Consider the following 20,692-nt stretch of genomic DNA (forward strand, 5'->3'; position numbering starts at 1 on the left):
AAAATAAAACACAGAAAAAGGACAGGAAAAAGGATTAGTGAGCTGTATGGAAACTTTGAGGAGCCTAATATATATGTAATCAGGCTCTCAAAAAAAGAAATATGAGGAGAGAAGAAACAGAAAAAAAATAGTTCAAGAAAAAATGGTTGAAATTTTTCCAAATTTGATAAAAAAAAAAAACTATTGACTCACAGATTCAAGAAAGTCACTTAACGTCAAATACAAGAAACATGAAGAAAACGACACCGTAGGCCAACCATAATCAAATTGCTTAAAAAGTGACAAGAAGAAAATGTTAACACTGGGCAGAGAAAAAAGACATGTCATATGTGAAGAAACAAATATGAGAATGACAGCAGATTGGTGTTGAAAACAACACCCTTAAGGCACTAAAAGGAAAAAAAATAAAAATAAAACCTGTCACCCTAGAATCCTGTACCCAGTAAAAACATCTTCAAAAGCAAAAGCAGAATAAAAACTTTAAAAAATATATAAATATTGAAAGAATTAATCATCAGCAAACGGGAGCTACAAGAAATGTTAAGGGAAGCCCTTCAAGTCAAAGAAAACGATACCACTTGGAAATCTGAGTCACATAAAGGAACGAAGAGCTCTGGAAATAAGTAAATACGTGGGTAAATAGAAAACATAAAATTATGAGTATAAATTGAATAATTTAAATATAACGTTTTAAACATTTAAAAAGTAATGATTATAGGCTGGGCGTGGTAGCCTGTAATCCAGAACTTTGGGTGGCCTCCTCACCAAACTAGCCAGGCATGGTGGCAGGTGCCTGTAATCCCAGCTACTCAGGAGGCTGAGTCAGGAGAATCGCTTGAACCTGGGAGGCCTAGGTGAGCCAAGATTGTGCCACTGCGCCCCAGCCTGAGAGAGCAAGACTCGATCTCAAAAAAAAAAAAAAGAGAAAACAGGTCAGGCGCGGTGGCTCACGCCTGTAATCCCAGCACTTTGGGAGGCTGAGGCGGGCGGATCACGAGATCAGGAGATCGAGACCATCCTGGCTAACACAGTGAAACCCCGTCTCTATTAAAAATACAAAAAAATTAGCTGGGCATTGTGGCGGGAGCCTGTAGTCCCAGCTACTCAGGAGGCTGAGGCAGGAGAATGGCGTGAACCCGGGAGGCGGAGCTTGCAGTGAGCTGAGATCGCGCCACTGCACTCCAGCCTGGGCGACAGAGCAAGACTAAGTCTCAAAAAAAAAAAAAAAGAACAACAACAACAAAAAGATATATACTATAAACTCTAAAGTATGTAGGGATCAACAAACTTTTTCTAAGGGCCAGAGAGTACATATCTGTCTATCCATCTATATCTATCTATCTATCTATCTATCTATCTATCTATCTATCTATCTATCTATCTAATTAATCTATATTTTGAGACAGGGTCTTATTCTGTTGCCCAGGCTGGAGTGCAGTGGTGCAGTCATAGCTCACTGCAGCCTTGACCTCCTGGACTTAAGCAATCCTCCTGCCTCTGCCTCCCAAAGTTCTGGGATTGCAAGTGTGAGCCACCATGCCCGGCCAGATAGTAAATATTTTAGTCTTTGCAGTCTATTTATTCTCTGTGGCAACTATTCAGTGCTGCCACTATGGAGTAAGAGCGGCCACAGATAATACATAAACAAACTGGGGTGGCCGTGTTCCAATAAAACTTTATTAATAGAAATAGGCAGGGGGTCAGATTTGGTCCAAGGGGCAAAGTTTGCCAATCATTGCTTTAAGGTAACCACCAGGAAAATACTACAAAGAGTTATTCCTAATAGGCTAACAAATGAGATAAAATTGAAGCATTAAAAATAACACAAGAGACAGAGAAAAGGTAAATAAAGAACAGATGGGACAAATAGAAAGCACGTCACAAGACGACAGACAAACTTATACACCAATAATCACATTAAACATAAATAATCTAAATATCCCAATTAAAAAACAGAGATTCTCAGATTGCATAAGAAAGAAAGACCCAACTATATGTTACCTCCAAGAAACATACTTTAAATATCAACCCAGAAATAAGTTAAAAGTAAAATAATGGAAAAAGATTTATTACGCTAACACTAAGCAAAAGATAGATATTATCAGATAAAGTAGATTTCAGAGCAAAAAATATTACCTGCATTAAAGACAGTCATTTCATAATGGGATCACTATGAGGAGTCAGCTCCTCAAGAGAACCTAAGAGTCCTAAATGCTGATGCACCCAATAAAAAGAGATAGAAAATATAAGAAGCAGAAACTGATAAAACTGCAAGAAAAATAGAAAATTTCAAAATTATAGTCAGAGATTTCAAAACATCTCCCTCAATAATTTAAACAAGTAGATAGATCAGTAAAGATATATGAAACTTGAACAAAACTATTACCTAACCTGACCTAATTGGCATTTATAGAACACTCCACCTATCAATTCCATACAAGCTGTCCCAGAAAACCGAAGAGGAAAAGACATTTCCAAACTCATTCAATGAGGCAACCACTACCTGATACCAAAACTATACGGTGTCATTACAAGAGGGAAAAAGATCACTAGGGATCAAGAGCCCTCATATACGTAAATACATAAATTCTTAGAAAAATTTTAGCAAATCGATATATAAACATATATATACACAATATATAAAAAGATAATACATCATGACCAACCCCAGTAATGCAAAAATAGTTTAACATTTGAAAATCAATATAATTCATCATATTAACGAACTAAAAAAGAAAAACCAAATGAGTATCTCAATAGATTAAAAAAAACAAAAATCATATACCTGTAACAGGTACTCTTTTTATCTGGCTTCTTTCACTCACCGTAATTACTAAGAGATTCATCTCTGTTGCTGATATATCAATACTCCATTGCTTTTTATTGTTGAGTAGTATTCCGTTGTATAAAAACATGATGTTTATTCGTTGGTGATGTAAATTTGAGTTGTTGCCAGTTTTGGGGTATTACAAATAAAACTGCTATTAGCATTTTATCTACAAGTCTTTAAATGGAGATAAGCTTTCATTTTGTGGGGTAAATGCCTAGGAGTGGAATGACTAGATCGGATGTTTAACTTTTTAAAAAACTGCCAAACTATTTTTCATAGTCATTGTACTTTCGTACATCCCCACTATTAGTGTATGAAAATTACCATGATTTCACATTCTCATCAGCAATGGGAAGTCTTTTTAATCGCAGGCATCCAATTAGGTATGTAATGGTATCTCATTGTGGTTTTAATTTGCATTTCCCTAATGACTAATGATGCTGAGCATTCCTTCATATGCTATTTTCCCTCTGTATATCTTTTTTTTTTTGGTGAAGTAACTGTTTAGTAGATACAGAAAAAGCTTTTCATAAAATCTAATATTCTTTGATGATTAAAAGAAAAACTCTAGCAAACTAGGAATAGGAGCAAACTTTGTTAATCTGATAAAAGGTGTCTATAACAAAAGCCTATAGCAAATGTGATACCAAATTGTGAAATATTAAAAGCTCTCCCTCGAGATAGGGAGTGAAACTAGTACAACTGCTATCATCCTTCTATTTAGCACTGTACTGAAGGTCTCTAGCCAATACAAATGCCTACATAAAATATATTAAAAATACATACAATATAAAATATATGGATGAGAAAGGAAGAAATAAAGTTGTCATTTTCACAGATGACAAGATTGAATATGGGGAAATTGCAAAAGAATCTATGGATACCCTATAAGAGGTAATAGTTGGATTTAGTGAGGTCGCCAGAATCAAGGTCAATATACAAAAATCAATTAATATTTTTGTATACCAGCAACAAACAATTTAAAATAAAATTTAAAATTACCATTTATAACAGCATAAAAATCAAATGCCTAGAATAGATATAACGAAGATATGTAAGACTTCTACAAAGAAAACTCTAAAACATTGAGAACAATTTAAGGTAACTTAAAAGGATCTATACATGGATTAGAAAAGTTAATATTTATTGTAAAGATGTAAATTATCCTTAAATTGATTTCTAGAATCAATGTAATCCAAATTAGAATGAGAGTAGAGATTTTTTTAAGACATTAATAAGCTGATTGTAAAATTTTTATAGCTACTCTGATTTGATCATTACACATTGTATGCTTGTATCAAAATATCACATGTGCACCATAAATATGTATAACTATTACATATCCATAAAAATTAAAAATAAAAAAGTAAAATAAATTTATGTGGAAATGCACTGGGGTCAAGAATAGCCAGCATAAACAAAGAAGCACAAAGTTGAAGGGCTTATGCTACTAAAGAGTTATTATAAAGTTACAGTAACTAGGACAGTATGATATTTGAACAGAATAAATAATCCAGAAGCAGAGCTGCATATGCCTGGACACTTGATTTATGACAAAGATAGCAACAGCAATACAGAGTAGTAGAGAATGAGCAGCCTTTCAATAAGTGGTGCTGGGTCAACATGGAAAACAACAGACTTGGGTGTCTTCCTCATACAAAAACAATTTCAAGTGAATTGTAGATCTAAATGTAAAAGGTAAAGTAATAGAGTTTCTAGAAGAAACTATCTTGGGATGGGCAAAGATTTCTTAAGTATTAATAGAATAGACATATACACTAAATATAAAGAGATTGATGAATTGGGCTATATTAAAATCAAGAGTTTCCGTTTCTTAGCACATTGTTAAGAGAGTGGAAAGGAAAGTCCCAGGATAGGGGAAGACATTTACCTATAGCTAACAAATGACTTGTTTCTAGAATAGTTAAAGAACCCCTATAAATAAGGACAGAATGGTTTAAAGAACGCCTATAAATATATATTTAAAAAAAAAAAAGAAAGAAAAGAAAGAAAGAAAAACCCAGCAGAAGAAAATGGGCAAAAAAGTTGAACAGTCACTTCTCCAAAGAGAATATCCAAAAGGCCAGTCAACATGAAGAAGTGCTCAATCTCATTGATCTAAGGCAATGCAAATTAAAACTATTATGAGCTTAAAATGTTGGTGAGGATTTGGAGCAGGTGGAATTCACATATATTGCTTGTAAGGAGGTAAAATTGGCACACCTACTTTGGAAAACCGTTTGGCAATATCAACTAAGCTTACCCTAAACATACCCTATGACCCAGCGGTTCCACTCCTCGGGTATAGACCCATGAAATACATAAATATGTGTCCCACAAGACAAGCACAAGAATAGTTACAGAAGTTTTTATTCATAATAGCCCCAAACTGGAAACAACCTAAATGTCCTTCAGTAGTAGAATAGATAAATAAATTGTGGTATATTCAAACAAGAATAATAAAATGAACAAATTACTGATACATAAGATAAAACAACATGAAGTTAAATCTCTGAAACATAAGTGAAAAAAGCCTGAGAGAAAAGAGTTCATATTGTATGATTCACATTTACATAATGTTCAAAAACAAACTAAAGTTGTTAATGATGTGAGAAGTCAGGATAATCGTAGTGTTTACTTTTGTGGGGAAGGGAGATCATATCTGAGAAGGGACAAGGGCTTTTGAGATGCTGCTGACATTCTCTCTTGGTCTGAGAAGTAATTCCACAGGTGGTGTCTTCTTTGTGAATATTCATTAAGCTATACAATTAGGATTTGTGCGCTTTTCCTGAATGTATACTTATGCTTCAATTTAAAGAAATATTGAAGAAAAAGAGAGTGCAAAATCAGAGGATGGGAGGAAGAGAGAGAGATTCCTCTGGATTTGAGACCAGCAGTGACTCTGGAAGCCCACCAGGGAGGTGATAATAGCCTTGAAAGAAAAAGCGCTAGAGCCTAGGAGGACTCAAAATGATGTTTCCAGTCTCAGCAATAATTCCTAAACCACAGGTATGGCCCACAATACACTAACAAACCAGAACACTAGTTTGCCAGAAAACTAGCAAAACCAAAGGGAGCACGTGAGCTGGGACACTGGGGATCTCACCAATGTGGATGGTCGACCAATGACCTGAGTATTCCTCCCCTCCCCAACCCAGCCTCCCGGGATTACACTAACTATCGGGAAAGTTCCAAGCTTGAAACAGCCGTGAGGGAGATAGGATTTATGCTGATAATGGCTGGAGTTATCCTTTCCAACAACCCAGCAGAATGGGGGTTTGCAGTCATACCTCAAGTTGGGTTCCAGGAAATAAAAAAAGATATCTTACATATCTAAATTTGAGGATAGAGATTCTTACCAGATACATGGAAATAACAAGTCTGGGTTTTGTTTATTTGTTTTTTATTTTTAAAGAGGCTTCCTCCTTCTTCTCTCATCCTTTCTTCTCACAGTTTCTTCTAATCATCACAATTGAAACAGTAGGGCCTAAAATCATCTATCTGATATGCCTATAAGGATGGCCCTGTGGATATAACCCAGGATTTACTATTCCCCCAAAATTTGCTCTTATGTACTAAAATAAGCATATGTCAGGGGCTATCTCCTCCCTGCAAAGACACGTGTACCTTTCTGTACTTCAATGGCACGTCTGGGATGTTTGCCAGTGAGTTCATTTTTCTGTGCAGAGTTGTCCATATTAGCAAAATACTATGACGAGTTCCATTTGTTTGATGAAAAGCTCTACTGCATGTTCTCCTAAGCACCTGAAACAGCACAACACAGCATTTGTAGAGATCATTTCACATTGGTTAATTATTGCAAATGGGTTCTGTTCTATCTACAGGGTAGACAGAAATGGTATGGGTGCCGGCTGAGATCTACCAAGTCCAGTGACCCAAAGCCCCAAGCACGCTGTGCTACCTGCAATAGGAACTGCATAAGAAGTCACTGTTGATGTTGCTGACAGAACTACCGAAGGCTTGGCTTTTATTTTTATTTTTTGATTCGGAGTTTCGCTCTTGTCACCCAGGCTGGAGTGTAACAGCGTGATCTTGGCTCACTGCAACCTCCGCCTCCGCTCCCCCTCCGGGTTCAAGTGATTCTCCTGCCTTAGCCTCCTGAGTAGCTGGGATTACAGGCGCCCACCACCTGTAATTTGTATTTTTAGTAGAGACGGGGTTTCACTATGTTGGCCAGGCTGGTCTCAAACTCCTGACCTCAGGTGATCTGCCTGCCTCTGCCTCCCAAAGTGCTAAGATTATGGGTGTGAGCCACCACACCTGGCCTATTTTTATTTAAATTTCGCTTTACTGAGATACAATGTATATACAAATAAAATTAATCAGGGTTAGTTGTACAATTCCAAGTTTTGGCAAATGTTTACAGTTGAGTTAAATACCACCACTATTAAGATATTAATCTATCTATGATGCTGAGAAGCTCCCTGTGTCCCTTTGCAGTCAGTACCCTCCCAACCAGTGCTCTGGCAACCACTGCTCTGCTGTCACAATTGTTGCCTTTCTACAATGTCACACAAGTACAATCATAGAGTAGACATTCTTTTGTGTCTTTTTTCACTTAGTGTAATGCTTTTGAAATTATTCCATATTGTTGCATAGATCAGTACTTTGTTCCAATTGTTCTACATTTCACTAACATGTGTTTGCTCAATCTTGTTAATTTTAGACATTCTAGTGATTTTACAGTGGTATCTCAGTGTCATTTTCATGTGCTTATTTATCTTCTTTAGTGAAGTGTATTCAAATCTTCTGCCTTTAAAACAAAAAAATTGGGACTAGGCATGGTGGCTAACACCTGTAATCACAACACTTTGGGAGGCTGAAGCAGGAGGATTGCTTGAAGTGAGGAGTTCGAGACTAGCGTAAGCAACATAGTGAGACCCCGTCTCTACAAAAAATAAAAAATTAGCCAGCCTGTAGTCCCAGCTACTCTGGAGGCTGAGGTGGGAGAATTGCTTAAGCCCAGGAAATCAAGGCTGCACTGAGCCATGATAACGCCACTGCACTCCAGACTGGACAGCAGAGCAAGAGCCTATCTCAAAAAAAAAAAAAAAAAAAAAAAACCACAAAAACCAAAAACGATTGGATTTCATTGGGTTATTACTGAGTTGTAAAAGTTAATACATTCTGGATACAAGCCTTTTACCATATATGTTTTGAAAATATTTGCTCCCCAGCTGATGTCTGCCTTTTTATTTTCTTAACATTATCTTTTGAATGCAAATTTTAAAATTTTGATCAAATTTGTCAAAATTTTCTTTTAAGGTTTTAAGATTTCTTTTGTCAGATCTAAGCAACCTTTGCCTAGGTCACAAATATTTTCTCCTACATTTTCTTTTAGAAGTTGTATAGTTTTAGCTCTTACATTTAGGCCTAGGATCCATTTTGAATTAAATTTTGTATATGGTATTAAGGTAAGGGTCAGGTTCATTTTATCACATTTGGAGATTCAATTAATCCAGCACCATCTGCTAAAAAGAATATCCTTTTTTCACTGAATTATCTTGGCACATTCATCAAAAATCTACTGGGTGTGTATGTGTTTATTTAGATATATATAGTGCTATTTCTAGATTCTCTATTCTGATCTTTTGAACTCTGTGTATATCCTTATACCAACAGCACACGATCTTGCTTTAGAATAAGTTTTAAAATCAGGTGGTTCCAACTTTGTCTTATTTTTCGAAATTATTATGACTATATTAGCTCTTGTGCTAGTCCTTTTACCATATAACTTACAGGTCAATTTCTGCTAAAAAAAAAAACCAAAAACCAAAAAACAAAAAAAAACCTCCCTGGATTTTGATTGAGATTGCATTGAATCTATAGAACAATTTAGGGAGAATTTACATCTTAACTTTGTTGAGTGTTATATTCCATTAATATGGTATACTCTCCATTTATTTAGATATTATTTAATTTCTCAGCAATATTTTACAGTTATCAGTGTACAAATATTGCACATATTTTCTTAAACTGATTCCTAAGTATTTCATATTTTTATGTCATAAAAATGGTCTTAAAATTTTTTAAATTTCTAACTGTTTATTGCTGGTGTACAGAAATTTAAGTAATTTTTATATATTGATACTGTATCCTGCAACCTTGCTAAACTTTTTTTTTTTAGTTCTAGTAGCTTTTTTGTCAATTAGGAATTTCTACATATGTAATCATGTCATATATGAATAAAATATTTTATTTCTTCCTTTCTAATTTGTATGCCTATTATTTCTTTTTATTGTAATATTGCAATGACTAGGGCATCCAGTACAATGTTGAACAGAAGTGACAATAGTGGACATCTTTGTCTTGTTACTGGCTTGAGTGGGAAAGCATTCAGTCTTTCGGCATTAAGTACAATGTTAGTTGTAGGTTTTTTAATAAAACCTTGTTATCACTTCTAATCTTAGTTTCCTAAGAGTTTTTTAACAGGAATAGGTGATCAATTTTATCAAATACTTTTTCTGCATCTATGGAGATGATCATATAATCGTTCTCTGTGAATATATTAATTGAATTACATTGATTGATTTTCAAATGTTAAAACAACCTAGTGTTCCTGGAATAAATGCTACCTGGTCATAAGATATTATCATATATTTTATATACTGAAGGATTCAATTTGCTAAAATTCTGTTACAGATTTTTGCATCTGTGTTCACGAGGGCTATTAATCTGTAGCTTTCTTTTTCATTTTAAAAATGTCTTTGATTTGGGCATCAGGGTAATGCTTGCTTCATGAAATGAGTTGGAAGGTGTTTTTTTTCTCTTTTAATTTCTGGCACAGTTTGTATAAAATTTATGTTAGTTCTTCCTTAAATTTACAAGTGAAGCCGTCTGGGCCTGGAGTTTTCTTTGTGGGAAGATTTTTAATGATAAAGTTCATTAACTTAATAGATACAGGCTCTTCAGATTATCTATTTCTTCTTAACTGAGCTTTGGTAATTTGTATATTTCAAGAAAATGTTTCCATTTCATCTGTCATGAAACTTACTGGCATAAAGTTATTTATCATCCTTGCAATATCTGCAGATTCTGTAGTCATGTCCCTACTTCATTCCTGATACTGGTAATTTGTGTTTTACATATTTTTGGCAAGTCTGGCTAGAAGTTTACCAATGTATTGATTTTTTTAAAAGAAAACAGCATGTGGTTTTATTGATATTTCTCTACTGTTTTTCTAAATTTTCTATTTCATTGACCTCTATGATTATCTTTTCTTTCTTCCTGCTTACACTGGGTTTCATTTGTTCTTCTCTTTCTAGCTTTTTAGGTGGAAGCTTCAATAATTGAATTTAGATCCTTCTTTTTTATTATTATTATTATTATTATTATTATTATTTTTGAGACGGAGTTTTACTCTTGTTGCCCAGACTGGGGTACAATGGCACAATCTGGGCTCACTGCAACCTCCAACTCCCAGGTTCAAGTGATTCTCCTGCCTCAGCCTCCCCAGTAGCTGGGATTACAGGCGCTTGCCACCACATCCAGCTAATTTTTTGTATTTTTAGTAGAGATGGGGGTTCACCATGTTGGCCAGGCTGGTCTCAAACTCCTGACCTCAAGTGATCTGCCCACCATGGCCTCCCAAATTGCTGGGATTACAGGTGGCATGAGCCACTGCACCCAGTGCCTTCTTCTTTCTTGATACATGTATTTAATATCTTAAATGTTCCTGTAAGCACCGTTTTAGTAGCATCTCATATATTTTAACATGTTGTGTTTTCATTTTTCTTTCAGTTTAAAGTATCTTTTTTTTTTTCATTGTAATTTCTTTTTTATACCTGGCTTATTTGGAAGTCTGATGTTTAATTTCCAAGTAGTCAGGGGGATTCTCTGGTTATCTTTTTGTTGTTGATTTGAATTTTCCTTTTGTTGTTGAATGGCGGTTTTTATAAATGTCAGTTAGGTGGAACTGGCTGATAGTTTGTTCAAGTCTTTTACATCCTTACTGATTTCCAATGTATTCATTCTATCAATACTAAGAGAGAAGTGTTGAAATTCCCATATTATATTATTGTGAATTTGTTTATTTCTCTTTTAAGCTTTGTCGATTGTTGTTGTGTATTTTGAAGCATTATTACCAGGTGCATGAACATTTATAATTTTTATGTTTTTGGTGAAGTGACCCCTTTATCATTATGAAATACCCTGCTTTATCCCTGGTAATATTCCTTGTTCTAAAGTCTATTTTTCTGATATTAACATGGCCATTCCAGCTTTCTTTTGATTACTATTAGCACACTCTATTTTTTCTGTCCTTTTACTTTTAACCTGCTTGTATCTTTATATATAATTATTGAGTTTTCTTCACACTTCTGCTGGAAGGAATGTGTCTTTATATTTAAAGATGTTTTTTTAAAGACAACATATATTATGTCCTGGTTTTTAATCTAATCAAACTCTGCCTTTTGATTGGAGTGTTTAGAACTTTTACATTTAATGTAGCACTTGATAAGGCTGGACTTAAACCTATCAATTTCCTACTTGTTATATGGGCCTTTGTTTCTTTCTTCTTGGATCCTTTGAGATTAAGTGCATATTTCTTATGATCCCTATCTTCATTTCTGACTTATTAGCTATAATTATGTATAGTGATTGATTTAAGGTTTACAGTATACATCTTTAATTTATCACAGTCAAATAATAGTACGCTACTTCACATATAATGTAAGAACTTTACAATACACTTCCATTTCCTACCTTCCATCTTTTCTGTTACTTTTGTATACATTTTACTTCTACATATATTATTAATTTCATATTGTTTTTAAACACTCAATTATCTCTTAAAGAAATTAAAATAAGAAAAAAATGTATTTTAACTTTATCATTTCCAGTGCTTTTCAATTCTTTGTGTAAATTCAAGATTCTTTCTAGTGTCATAGTCCTTCTATTTACAGAAATTCTTTTAACTTTTCATGTAGTGCAGGTCTTCTGATACTGCATTCTCGAGGTTTGTGTCTGTCTGAAATGGTCTTTATTTTTCTTTTATTTTTGAAAGTTATTCTCACTGGGTATAGAATTATGGGTTCATAGTTTTTTTCTTTTGTCTTCCTACCTCTCCCAAGAACTTTTATATTATTCCATTGTCTTCTGACATGCATAGTTTCTGATGAGAAGTCCACTGTATTTCTTTTTTTTTTTTGAGGCGGAGTCTCACTCCGTCACCCAGGCTGGAGTGCAGTGGCACAATCTCGGCTCACTGCAAGCTCCGCCTCCTGGGTTCATGCCGTTCTCCTGCCTCAGCCTCCTAAGTAGCTGGGACTACAGGCGCCCGCCACCGTGCCTGGCTAATTTTTTGTATTTTTAGTAGAGACGGGGTTTCACCGTGTTAGCCAGGATGGTCTCAATCTCCTGACCTCGTGATCCGCCCGCCTCGGCCACTGTAATTCTTATTTTGATTCCTCTGTAAGTAATAATTCTTTTTTTATCCATCAAATTTTAAGCTTTTCTGTGTATTACTTTCATTCAGCTATTTGATTTTTCCCAATTTTTTATTATGGTAAAATACACGTAACATAAAAATTTGCCATCTCAACCATTTCTAAGTGTACAGCTGAGTGGAATTGAAATTCATAATGTTGTGCAAGCATCACCACTATCCGTCTCTGTAAATCTTTTCATTTTGAAAAACTCAAATGCTATACCCATTAACTAATACGGTACTTCCCCAGTATTTCCTACAATATGGTGTTTCCTCAGTATTTCCCCATTCCTTTTTCCCTGCAACCCCTGGCAACCACCATTGTATTTTCTATTTCTATTACTTTGACAACTCTATGTGCCTCTCAGCAGTTTTATTTTCATGGTACCTTGGCATAATTTTCTTTATGTCTTTAATGTTTGGGTTTGGTTTTAATGAACTTCTTTAATCTGCAGGCTATAGTCTTAATCAAATTTGGAAAATATTCAGCCATTATTTTTTCAAATTTTTTTCTACCTCTGCTCCCTTCTTTCCTGGGGCTACAGTTATATTAGATATATTTTCCCAAAGGTTATTGATATTCTGTTTATTATTTTTAAGTCTCTTTTCTCTCTGCCCTTCATTTGGGTAGTCTATATTGTCATGTCTTCAAGTTCACTGATTTTTTTTTTTTTATGGAGTCTCGCTCTGTCACCCAGGCTGGATTGCAGTGGTGCAGTCTTGGCTCACTGCAACCTCTGCCTCCCAGCTTCAAGCAATTCTCTGTGTCAGCCTCCCGAGTATCTGGGTACAGGTGCCCGCCACCATGCCTGGCTAATTTTTGTATTTTTAGTAGAGACAGGGTTTCACCATCTTGGCCAGGTTGGTCTTGAACTCCTGAGCTTGTGATCTACCTGCCTCAGCCTCCCAAAGTGCTGGGATTACAAGCATGAGCCACCATGCGCAGCCAAGTTCACTGATCTTCTGAAGTCTCTACTCAGCTGCAAATCCCATCTATTGTATTCTTATTTCAAATATTGTATTTTTTCTTTCTAGAGGTTACATTTGGGCTCTTTTTCCATGTCTTCCATTTCTAGCCTCATTGTGTTCAGTTTTCTTTACATCCTTGAGCATATTTGTAAGATTCATAATAGCTGCTTTAAGGTTTCTTTATACTAATTATATAATATGTCATTTTTAAGTCTGTTCCTATGGTTGATTTTCCTCTCAGATATGGGTCATAATTTCCTGTATCTTTTCATGTCTGGTAATTTTGTATTAGATATTAGACATTTTGAATTTTACATTGCTGAGTGCTGGGTTTTGACATATTCCTGTAAAGGATGTGGAACACTTTTCAGTAACTTGTAGATCCATCTGACCCTTTCAAGCTTTCAAACTGTTACGGCAAGTCCAGAGCAGCTTTTACTCTGGGAATAATTTATCCCCACTACTAAGGCATGACCTTTCTGTGAACTCTACCCAATTCCTATCTAATACCATGTCTCTCCATTCTGGTTTATGGTAACATGAAACATTCCCAGATCTGTTTAAACCCCAGAAATTGTTCAGCCTATGGTCTTTTGGTGGGTATTTCCCCAGTCTTAGTTTATTCTCATGCATGTGCATGAGAATCTTATGTTAATGTGCTAATGACCATCTTAGCACATTCTCATGCATGTGCAGATTACTGCTCAGCCAAAAATGTAAAGAGACCTCTCTTTCAGGTTTCTGAACATTTTTGGTGCAGCTCCTTCCTTTAGGGTTCTCCCTATAAATTCTAGCCTCTTTGGCCTCTCTGACTTATTTTTATCTTCTCAACTCATTTGGAATTCATTTGGATTTCCTACAATATGACCTAAAAACTGACCCCAGTACTAAATGGGGGCAATTGTAGGACTCACCTTGTTTTTCTTCCTTCAGGGATTATTATACTGTGCCTGTTGTCCATTGTGAGTTGTTTAACATATTTAACTACTTTTTAGTTGTTAATAGCAAGGGCACAATGTAATTTCCATAGCAATTATTTTTCATTAGCAGACTTGGGTTTCACTTTGCCCATTTTTTTCCCTAAGGAACTTATACCATTTATATATACTAATGAGTAAAGGATTGAATAAATGATTTGATGCTCTACTAGTCCCTTTCCCCACAGTATTTCTCCTTACTTTAGTCTGTAATCCTCACAGCAGCAATTCTCAACTTTTTTTGGTGGACAATCTATGCCAAAAATTTGATATTTAATAGAATTATTGACATTCTTCAAGAAATTAAGAGATTCAAAACAACAGAAACAAGTCAATAATGATCAAAGTACAATCACCAATCCAGCTTAACAAGGTCTTTTAGTGTCTATGAAAGCAGCCGCTAGGGCTGGGTGCGGTGGGTCACTCCTGTAATCCCAGCACTTTGGGAGGCTGAAGTTGGGGGATAGCTTGAGCTCATGACCAGCCTGGGCAACATGGTGAAACTCCGTCTCTACAAAAAATATAAAAATTAACCAGGTATGGTGGCATACACCTGTAGTCCCAGCTACCTTAGGGGCCAGGGCAGGAGGATCACTTGAACCCAAGAGGTCAAGGCTGCAGTGAGCTATGTTCATGCCACTGCTCTTCAGCCTGGGTGTCAAAGTGAGACCCTGTCTCAAAAAATAACCAAAGCAGCCACTATTCATTTACCACCCCTCAATGTTATACCATTTTAGTAAGAACCATCTACTGCCCTAGCTTTAATAAAGCTGTTATTAAAAAATGCATTAGTGTTCCTGAATTATGAGTGATTAGAAAAATAGTAAGCTTCCTATTATACAGTAGTCCACCTTGTCTGTAGCTTCATTTTCCAGTTTCAGTTACCCATGGTCAATTGTGGTTTGAAAATACTAAATGGAAAATTCCAGAAATAAATAATTCATCAGCTTTAAATTATGCACCATTCTGAGGCATGTGATGAAATCTCGTATCGTCTGACTCCACCCTACCTGGGATGTGAATCATCCTTGTCCAGCACATTCAAGCTGTATTTGCTACTCCACCATTAGTCACTCAGTAGCCATCACGATTGTCAGATCCACTGACACGTTGTCTCAGTGCTTGTGTTCAAGTAACTCTTACTTTACTTAATAATGGCCCCAAAGCACAAGAGTACTGATGCCAGCACTTTGGACATGTCAAAGAGAAGCTGTAAAGTGCCTCCTTTAAGTGAAAAGGTGAACGTTCTTGACTTAATAAGGCAAGAAAAAACTGTATTCTGAGGCTGCTAAGATCTACAGTAAGTACAAAACTTTTATCCATGAAATTTCAAAGGGAAAAAAAATTGGTGCTAGTTTTGGTGCTTCACCTCAGACTGTAAGTAGCCACAGAGCATGACAAGTGCTTACTCAAGATGGAAAAAGCATTAAATTTGTGAGTGGAAGATATGAACGGAAACAGTCTGATTGACAGTAATCAGTTTGGGTATTATCCACTGTTTCACTGGCATCTACTGGTGGTCTTGGAACATATACCCCTTGAATAAAGGAGGACTACTGTAATAATAATGTATGTACACTGTCAGCATTTAAGAAAATATGATGTTACAAAAAAATTTTAAATAATCCCCAATCCACGGCCAGGCGCGGTGGCTCACACCTGTAATCCCAGCACTTTGGGAGGCCAAGGCGGGTGGATCATGAGGTCAGAAGATCGAGACCATCCTGGCTAACACGGTGAAAACCCATGTCTACTAAAAATACAAAAATTAGCCAGACATGGTGGTGTGCACCTGTAGTCCCAGCTACTCAGGAGGCTGAGGCAGGAGAAGGTCAGGAGGTGAAGGTCACAGTGAGCCAAGATCGCACCACCGCACTCCAGCCTGGGCAACAGAGTGAGACTCCATCTCAAAACAAACAAACAGACAAATGAAAAACAATCCCCAATCCTACCACCAAAAGACTACACTATTCCAGTCTTCTCACTGCATACCTGTGAAGGCAGGATGAGAGCAGGTGCAGGCCAGATGTGAACAGAGCACTGCCCAAATGTGCCTCACTGGTCCACTTGCTTGTATAACTGTTCATGACAGGATGGCACGGGCCTAGAATCTAAGAAAGAGCAGTGAAGATATACCACCTTGTGAATCAACAACATATGTTTAAGCAATTCCTAGGTGGGGGCCAGTGCAGCAGTCCAGAGTATCCAGTCCTGAGTTCAAGATTATGCTCTGCCACTTAGCTCTGATTCTGGATGAGTCACTTAACCTTCTGAGCCCATTTTCTCCTCCATAAACTGGGAGTGATAACAGTACCTTCCTCTCAGGCTGATCCATGTGAAGTGGTTAATACTGCCTGTCCTGCAGCAGGCTTGTATTAATGTAGGTTTTAATATATGCACAGGGATATCAAATTAACAACTTAAAATAATAGCTATCATTTATTGAGTCTATAGAGTCCTAAATGTCTTCTATGGAATACCTCGTGCAATTTTTACAACAATCCAGTGAGGTATAATCCCCATTTTTCACAGATGAGAAAACTGAAGTTTGGTGGGGGGTTAAGTGACTTGCCCAAAGTCACATTAGAAGAAAGGTGGAATCAGGCTTTGACTCAGGAAGTCTGACTTCTACTCACTCCTTAACCTCTAATAATCTCTCAGGCAGCACACACTAAATATTAACTTGCTAAATTTTGACATTTAGTACCCGAGTGGGTATGATTGGTTTGTTGTTATTATTTTTAGAAATAGGATCTTGCTGTGTTGTCCAGTTGCTAGAGTGCAGTGGTGCAATCATAGCTTACTGCAACCTCAAACTCCTGGGCTCAAGTGATCCTCCCACCGCAGCCTCCAGAGTAGCTGGAAGACTACAGACACCTGCCACCACACCTGGCTAGTTTTAAAATTTTTCGTAGAGACAATTTCTCACTATGCTGCCCAGGCTGGTCTTGAAATCCTAGCCTCGAGCGATCTTCTCACCTCAGCTTCCCAAAGCACTGGGATTACAGTGAGCCACAGTGCCTGACCTGGTTCGGTTTCTGAAGTTAGAATATTATATACAGTTTTCAAAATATGAAGCAAATAAGGGATGCCTGGGTGGGCGGCAAATATTTGACTCTTTTGAATATTCACAGAATGCTAGGTTTCATCAGAACACAGTTTAAAAACTCCTGGGGGAAGTTCACTGTTGGGCAGTTCTAATTGCTAGGAAGTTCCTTCCTGAATCAAAGCTGATTCTTTTTTTTTTCTACCCGTCCTAATTCCCACCCTTGGAATCAACTCAAAATAAGTCTCATTTCTCTTCCACATTGGTGATTTTCAAAATGCAAGTCAGAGTCTGTAGTCTTTTGTGAAGTTTTAGTTTGTCATATGCGTGTGATCACAATATAAAATGCATTTACCATGAGTCACAGTCAAACTGTTTGAAAGCCACTGTTCTATACGACTAGTCTGTAAGAATTTGAAGGCAGTTGTCATGCCTCACCACCTAAAGATTAATCTTCTTCTCCACATGGGACCTTCTTGGCTTTTGCCATATACCTCCTTGTTGCACGGGGAGCTCCTTTCTTCACCGTACTGGGGCATCATCCTGCAGTCCTGTCACCAAATTCACGAGACTGTCTGTTCAAACCTTCTTAGGGATGACTTCCCTGACCACCCTCTCTTAAGCAGCACTAACCAATCTCTCTCTCTAGCCCCTTACTCTGCTTTTTCAAAGCACTTTTCACTACCCAACATTATATTGTATGTTTATTTATTTATGATCTTCCCCAAAAGAAAGTTCATCTCTGAATCTTCAGTCTATTTCCTGGTATATAGTATTTGCTCCATTGGCTGGACATGGTGGCTCACACCTGTAATCCCAGTACTTTGAGAGGCTGAGGGGGAAGGATGGCTTGAGACAGGAGTTCAAGACTAGCCTGGGCAACATAGTGAGGCCCTGTCTGTACAAAAATAATAATAATAATAGTAATGAGACTTTTTAAAAAATAGTATTTTCTCCATAAATATTTGTGGAATGAATGAATGAATGAATACTAGAGGTAGACCCTTTTTGGCAATTGTGTGTATAGATGAGCTCATCTTTCCTGCAGGAGTTAGATTCCATAAGGACAGCTCACATGGTCACAACTATAGGCACAGTTTCATTTTATCATCTTTTATGTTTTTAAAAGTTATATATGCTAAGTATTATCACATAGTTTACACTATACATGTTACTGTACAGGGTATACAAACATGTACTAAACTATGTATACTTTAGATGGAATTTTTTTGGATGTCCTGAGTAGTTTCGACCGTAGGGATTTTTATCTACTCAGTTATAAGCATCTTGAAAGCAGTCTACACTTTTTCAAAGCACTCTCAGGTAAATAACCCATTCGATAGTCTTCGTAGGCTGAGAAAGTGTGTCAGTGAGCTGGAAGGAAATTTAGCGGCGCGCTAGTAACCACCAGGTTCCAATCTCACCCTTTTATTTTACAGATGGGTAAATCGAGGCCCAGAGCAAAGAAGTCGTTTGCTGGGAGACACCCCCTAAGCTGGGGTGCTTGCGGAATTCCAGGGCCCAGAGCAGGGAAGTCGTTTGCTGGGGGACACCCCCTGAGCTGGGGGTGCTTGTGGAATTCCAGGGCCGAGCTAGGTGGAGCCCCGAGGGCGGGAAGAAGCCACCATGGTAGTTGCCCCTGCGTCGGGGCGTGTCCTCGGTGGTTCCACCCGAAAAGTGGTGACAGCTGGGGCTTGCCTGCTCCACCGACCTCCTGCGAGAGGCGTGGGCGTCCGACCCTTCTGGCTCAGCCTCCGCGAGTGCGCAAAAGTTGGGAGGCTTCAGTTCAAAGACAGGTCAGGTCTTTGGCGTCCACCCACTGCCAGGCACTGAAGCCTTCCAACTTTTGCGCACTCGCGGAGGCTGAGCCAGAAGGGTCGGACGCCCACGCCTCTCGCAGGAGGTCGGTGGAGCAGGCAAGCCCCAGCTGTCACCACTTTTCGGGTGGAACCACCGAGGACACGCCCCGACGCAGGGGCAACTACCATGGTGGCTTCTTCCCGCCCTCGGGGCTCCACCTAGCTCGGCCCTGGAATTCCGCAAAAACCCGGAGGCCGGGGGATCTCCGTGGGCGTCCCACGCGGAGGACATGGTGCGCCGTGTCCTCTTCCCCACGACCTCAAGAAACGGTTCCCCCGCCGGAACTGCCTCCTACCTGGTCGGGTCCCGGCGGCTGAATCTGGCCAGCTCAACCTCCCGGTCGCTATGGCAACCACAGGCCTAACATTCGCAAGTCCACCTTCCGCCGTCCCGGAGGTAACTCTAGCCAATGGCATCCTCTGTTTCTTTAAAGTGAAAAGTTATTGACCAATCATTAGAGGCGTTTCAAAGTCCGCAGAGAAGCCTGCCGAATTTTAGGGTTTAGGTTAATTACATCCGGACCTGTGGCTGGGTGGGGAACTAATAAGAGATTTATCTAGGCCATGCCTCAAAAATCTTATGATAAACCAAAAGCTTTAGAATATACCTTCTAAAAGGTATATTCAGGGAATATACCTAAGAGAATTAACATTCATCCAAACCCTGTTTCTTTTTTGAGACAGAGTCTCGCTTTATCGCCCAGGCTGGAGTGCAGTGGCGCAATCTTGGCTCACTGCAACCTCCGCCCTCCAGGTTCAAGCGATGCTCCTGCCTCAGCCTCCGGAGTAGCTGGGATTACTGGCTCTCACCACCACTCCAGGCTAATTTTTTTGTATTTTTAGTAGAGAGAGGGTTTCACCATGTTGGCCAGGTTGGTCTCAAACTGCCGACCTCAGGTGATCCACCCGCCTCGGCCTCCTAAAGTGTTGGGATTACAGGCATGAGAAACCACACGCAGCCCCAAGCCCTGTTTCTAACAGCACACACACACACACACACACACAAATAGATTGACCTGGGCGACTATACAAGGGCAGCCACTTGGTATTCCAGGAGACCCTCTTCAGACGCTTCAGGGCAGGGTGGTCACAGCGACCTTGTCACTCCCCTGCTTAAAGTCCTCCAATGGCTCCCCTTTAGATTTAGGGTGAAATCCGAGTTTTTTTGTTTTTGTTTGACGGGGTCTTGCTCTGTTGCCCAGGCTGGAGTGCAGTGGCGCGATTTTGACTTGCTGCAACATCTGCCTCCCGGGTTCAAGCGATCCTCCCGCCTCAACCTCCTGAGGAGCTGGGACCACAGGCGCTCGCCGCCACGCCCGGCTAATTTTTTTTTTTTTTTTTGTAGAGATGGGGTCCCACTATGTTGTCCAGGCTGGTCTCAAACTCTTGGGATTAAGTGATCCTCCCGGCCTCCCAGAGTCCTGAAATTACAGGCGTGAGCCACTGCGCCGGGCCCCAAATATATTATTTATAAACTGTCCCTGGCCCATTCCTCAGAGAGCAGCCCCAACCACGCCCCCAGAAAAATCTCTCAACAGCCCTGCTGGCCTTCGGGCAGTTTCC

General features: G+C 38.5%; 2 protein-coding genes across 2 annotated transcripts in view; one reads left to right on the forward strand and one right to left on the reverse strand.

Moving 5' to 3' along the window:
- The window catches only part of STPG1 (sperm tail PG-rich repeat containing 1), a 56,432-nt gene extending 36,911 nt beyond the window's left edge, over positions 1–19,521 (reverse strand). The window contains exons 1-2 of the mRNA XM_025378471.1: positions 19,426–19,521; positions 6,458–6,595 (exon numbers count right to left, since the gene is read on the reverse strand). Coding sequence (XP_025234256.1) covers positions 6,458–6,527 — 70 coding nt within the window. The 5' untranslated portion in view covers positions 6,528–6,595; positions 19,426–19,521. The remainder of the gene's footprint in view (positions 1–6,457; positions 6,596–19,425) is intronic.
- The window catches only part of NIPAL3 (NIPA like domain containing 3), a 57,606-nt gene continuing 56,152 nt past the window's right edge, over positions 19,239–20,692 (forward strand). The window contains exon 1 of the mRNA XM_025378360.1: positions 19,239–19,526. The gene's annotated coding sequence lies outside the window, so the exon portion shown is untranslated. The remainder of the gene's footprint in view (positions 19,527–20,692) is intronic.

Source organism: Theropithecus gelada, chromosome 1, assembly GCF_003255815.1.
Source record: "Theropithecus gelada isolate Dixy chromosome 1, Tgel_1.0, whole genome shotgun sequence".
Classification (NCBI taxonomy): domain Eukaryota; kingdom Metazoa; phylum Chordata; class Mammalia; order Primates; family Cercopithecidae; genus Theropithecus; species Theropithecus gelada.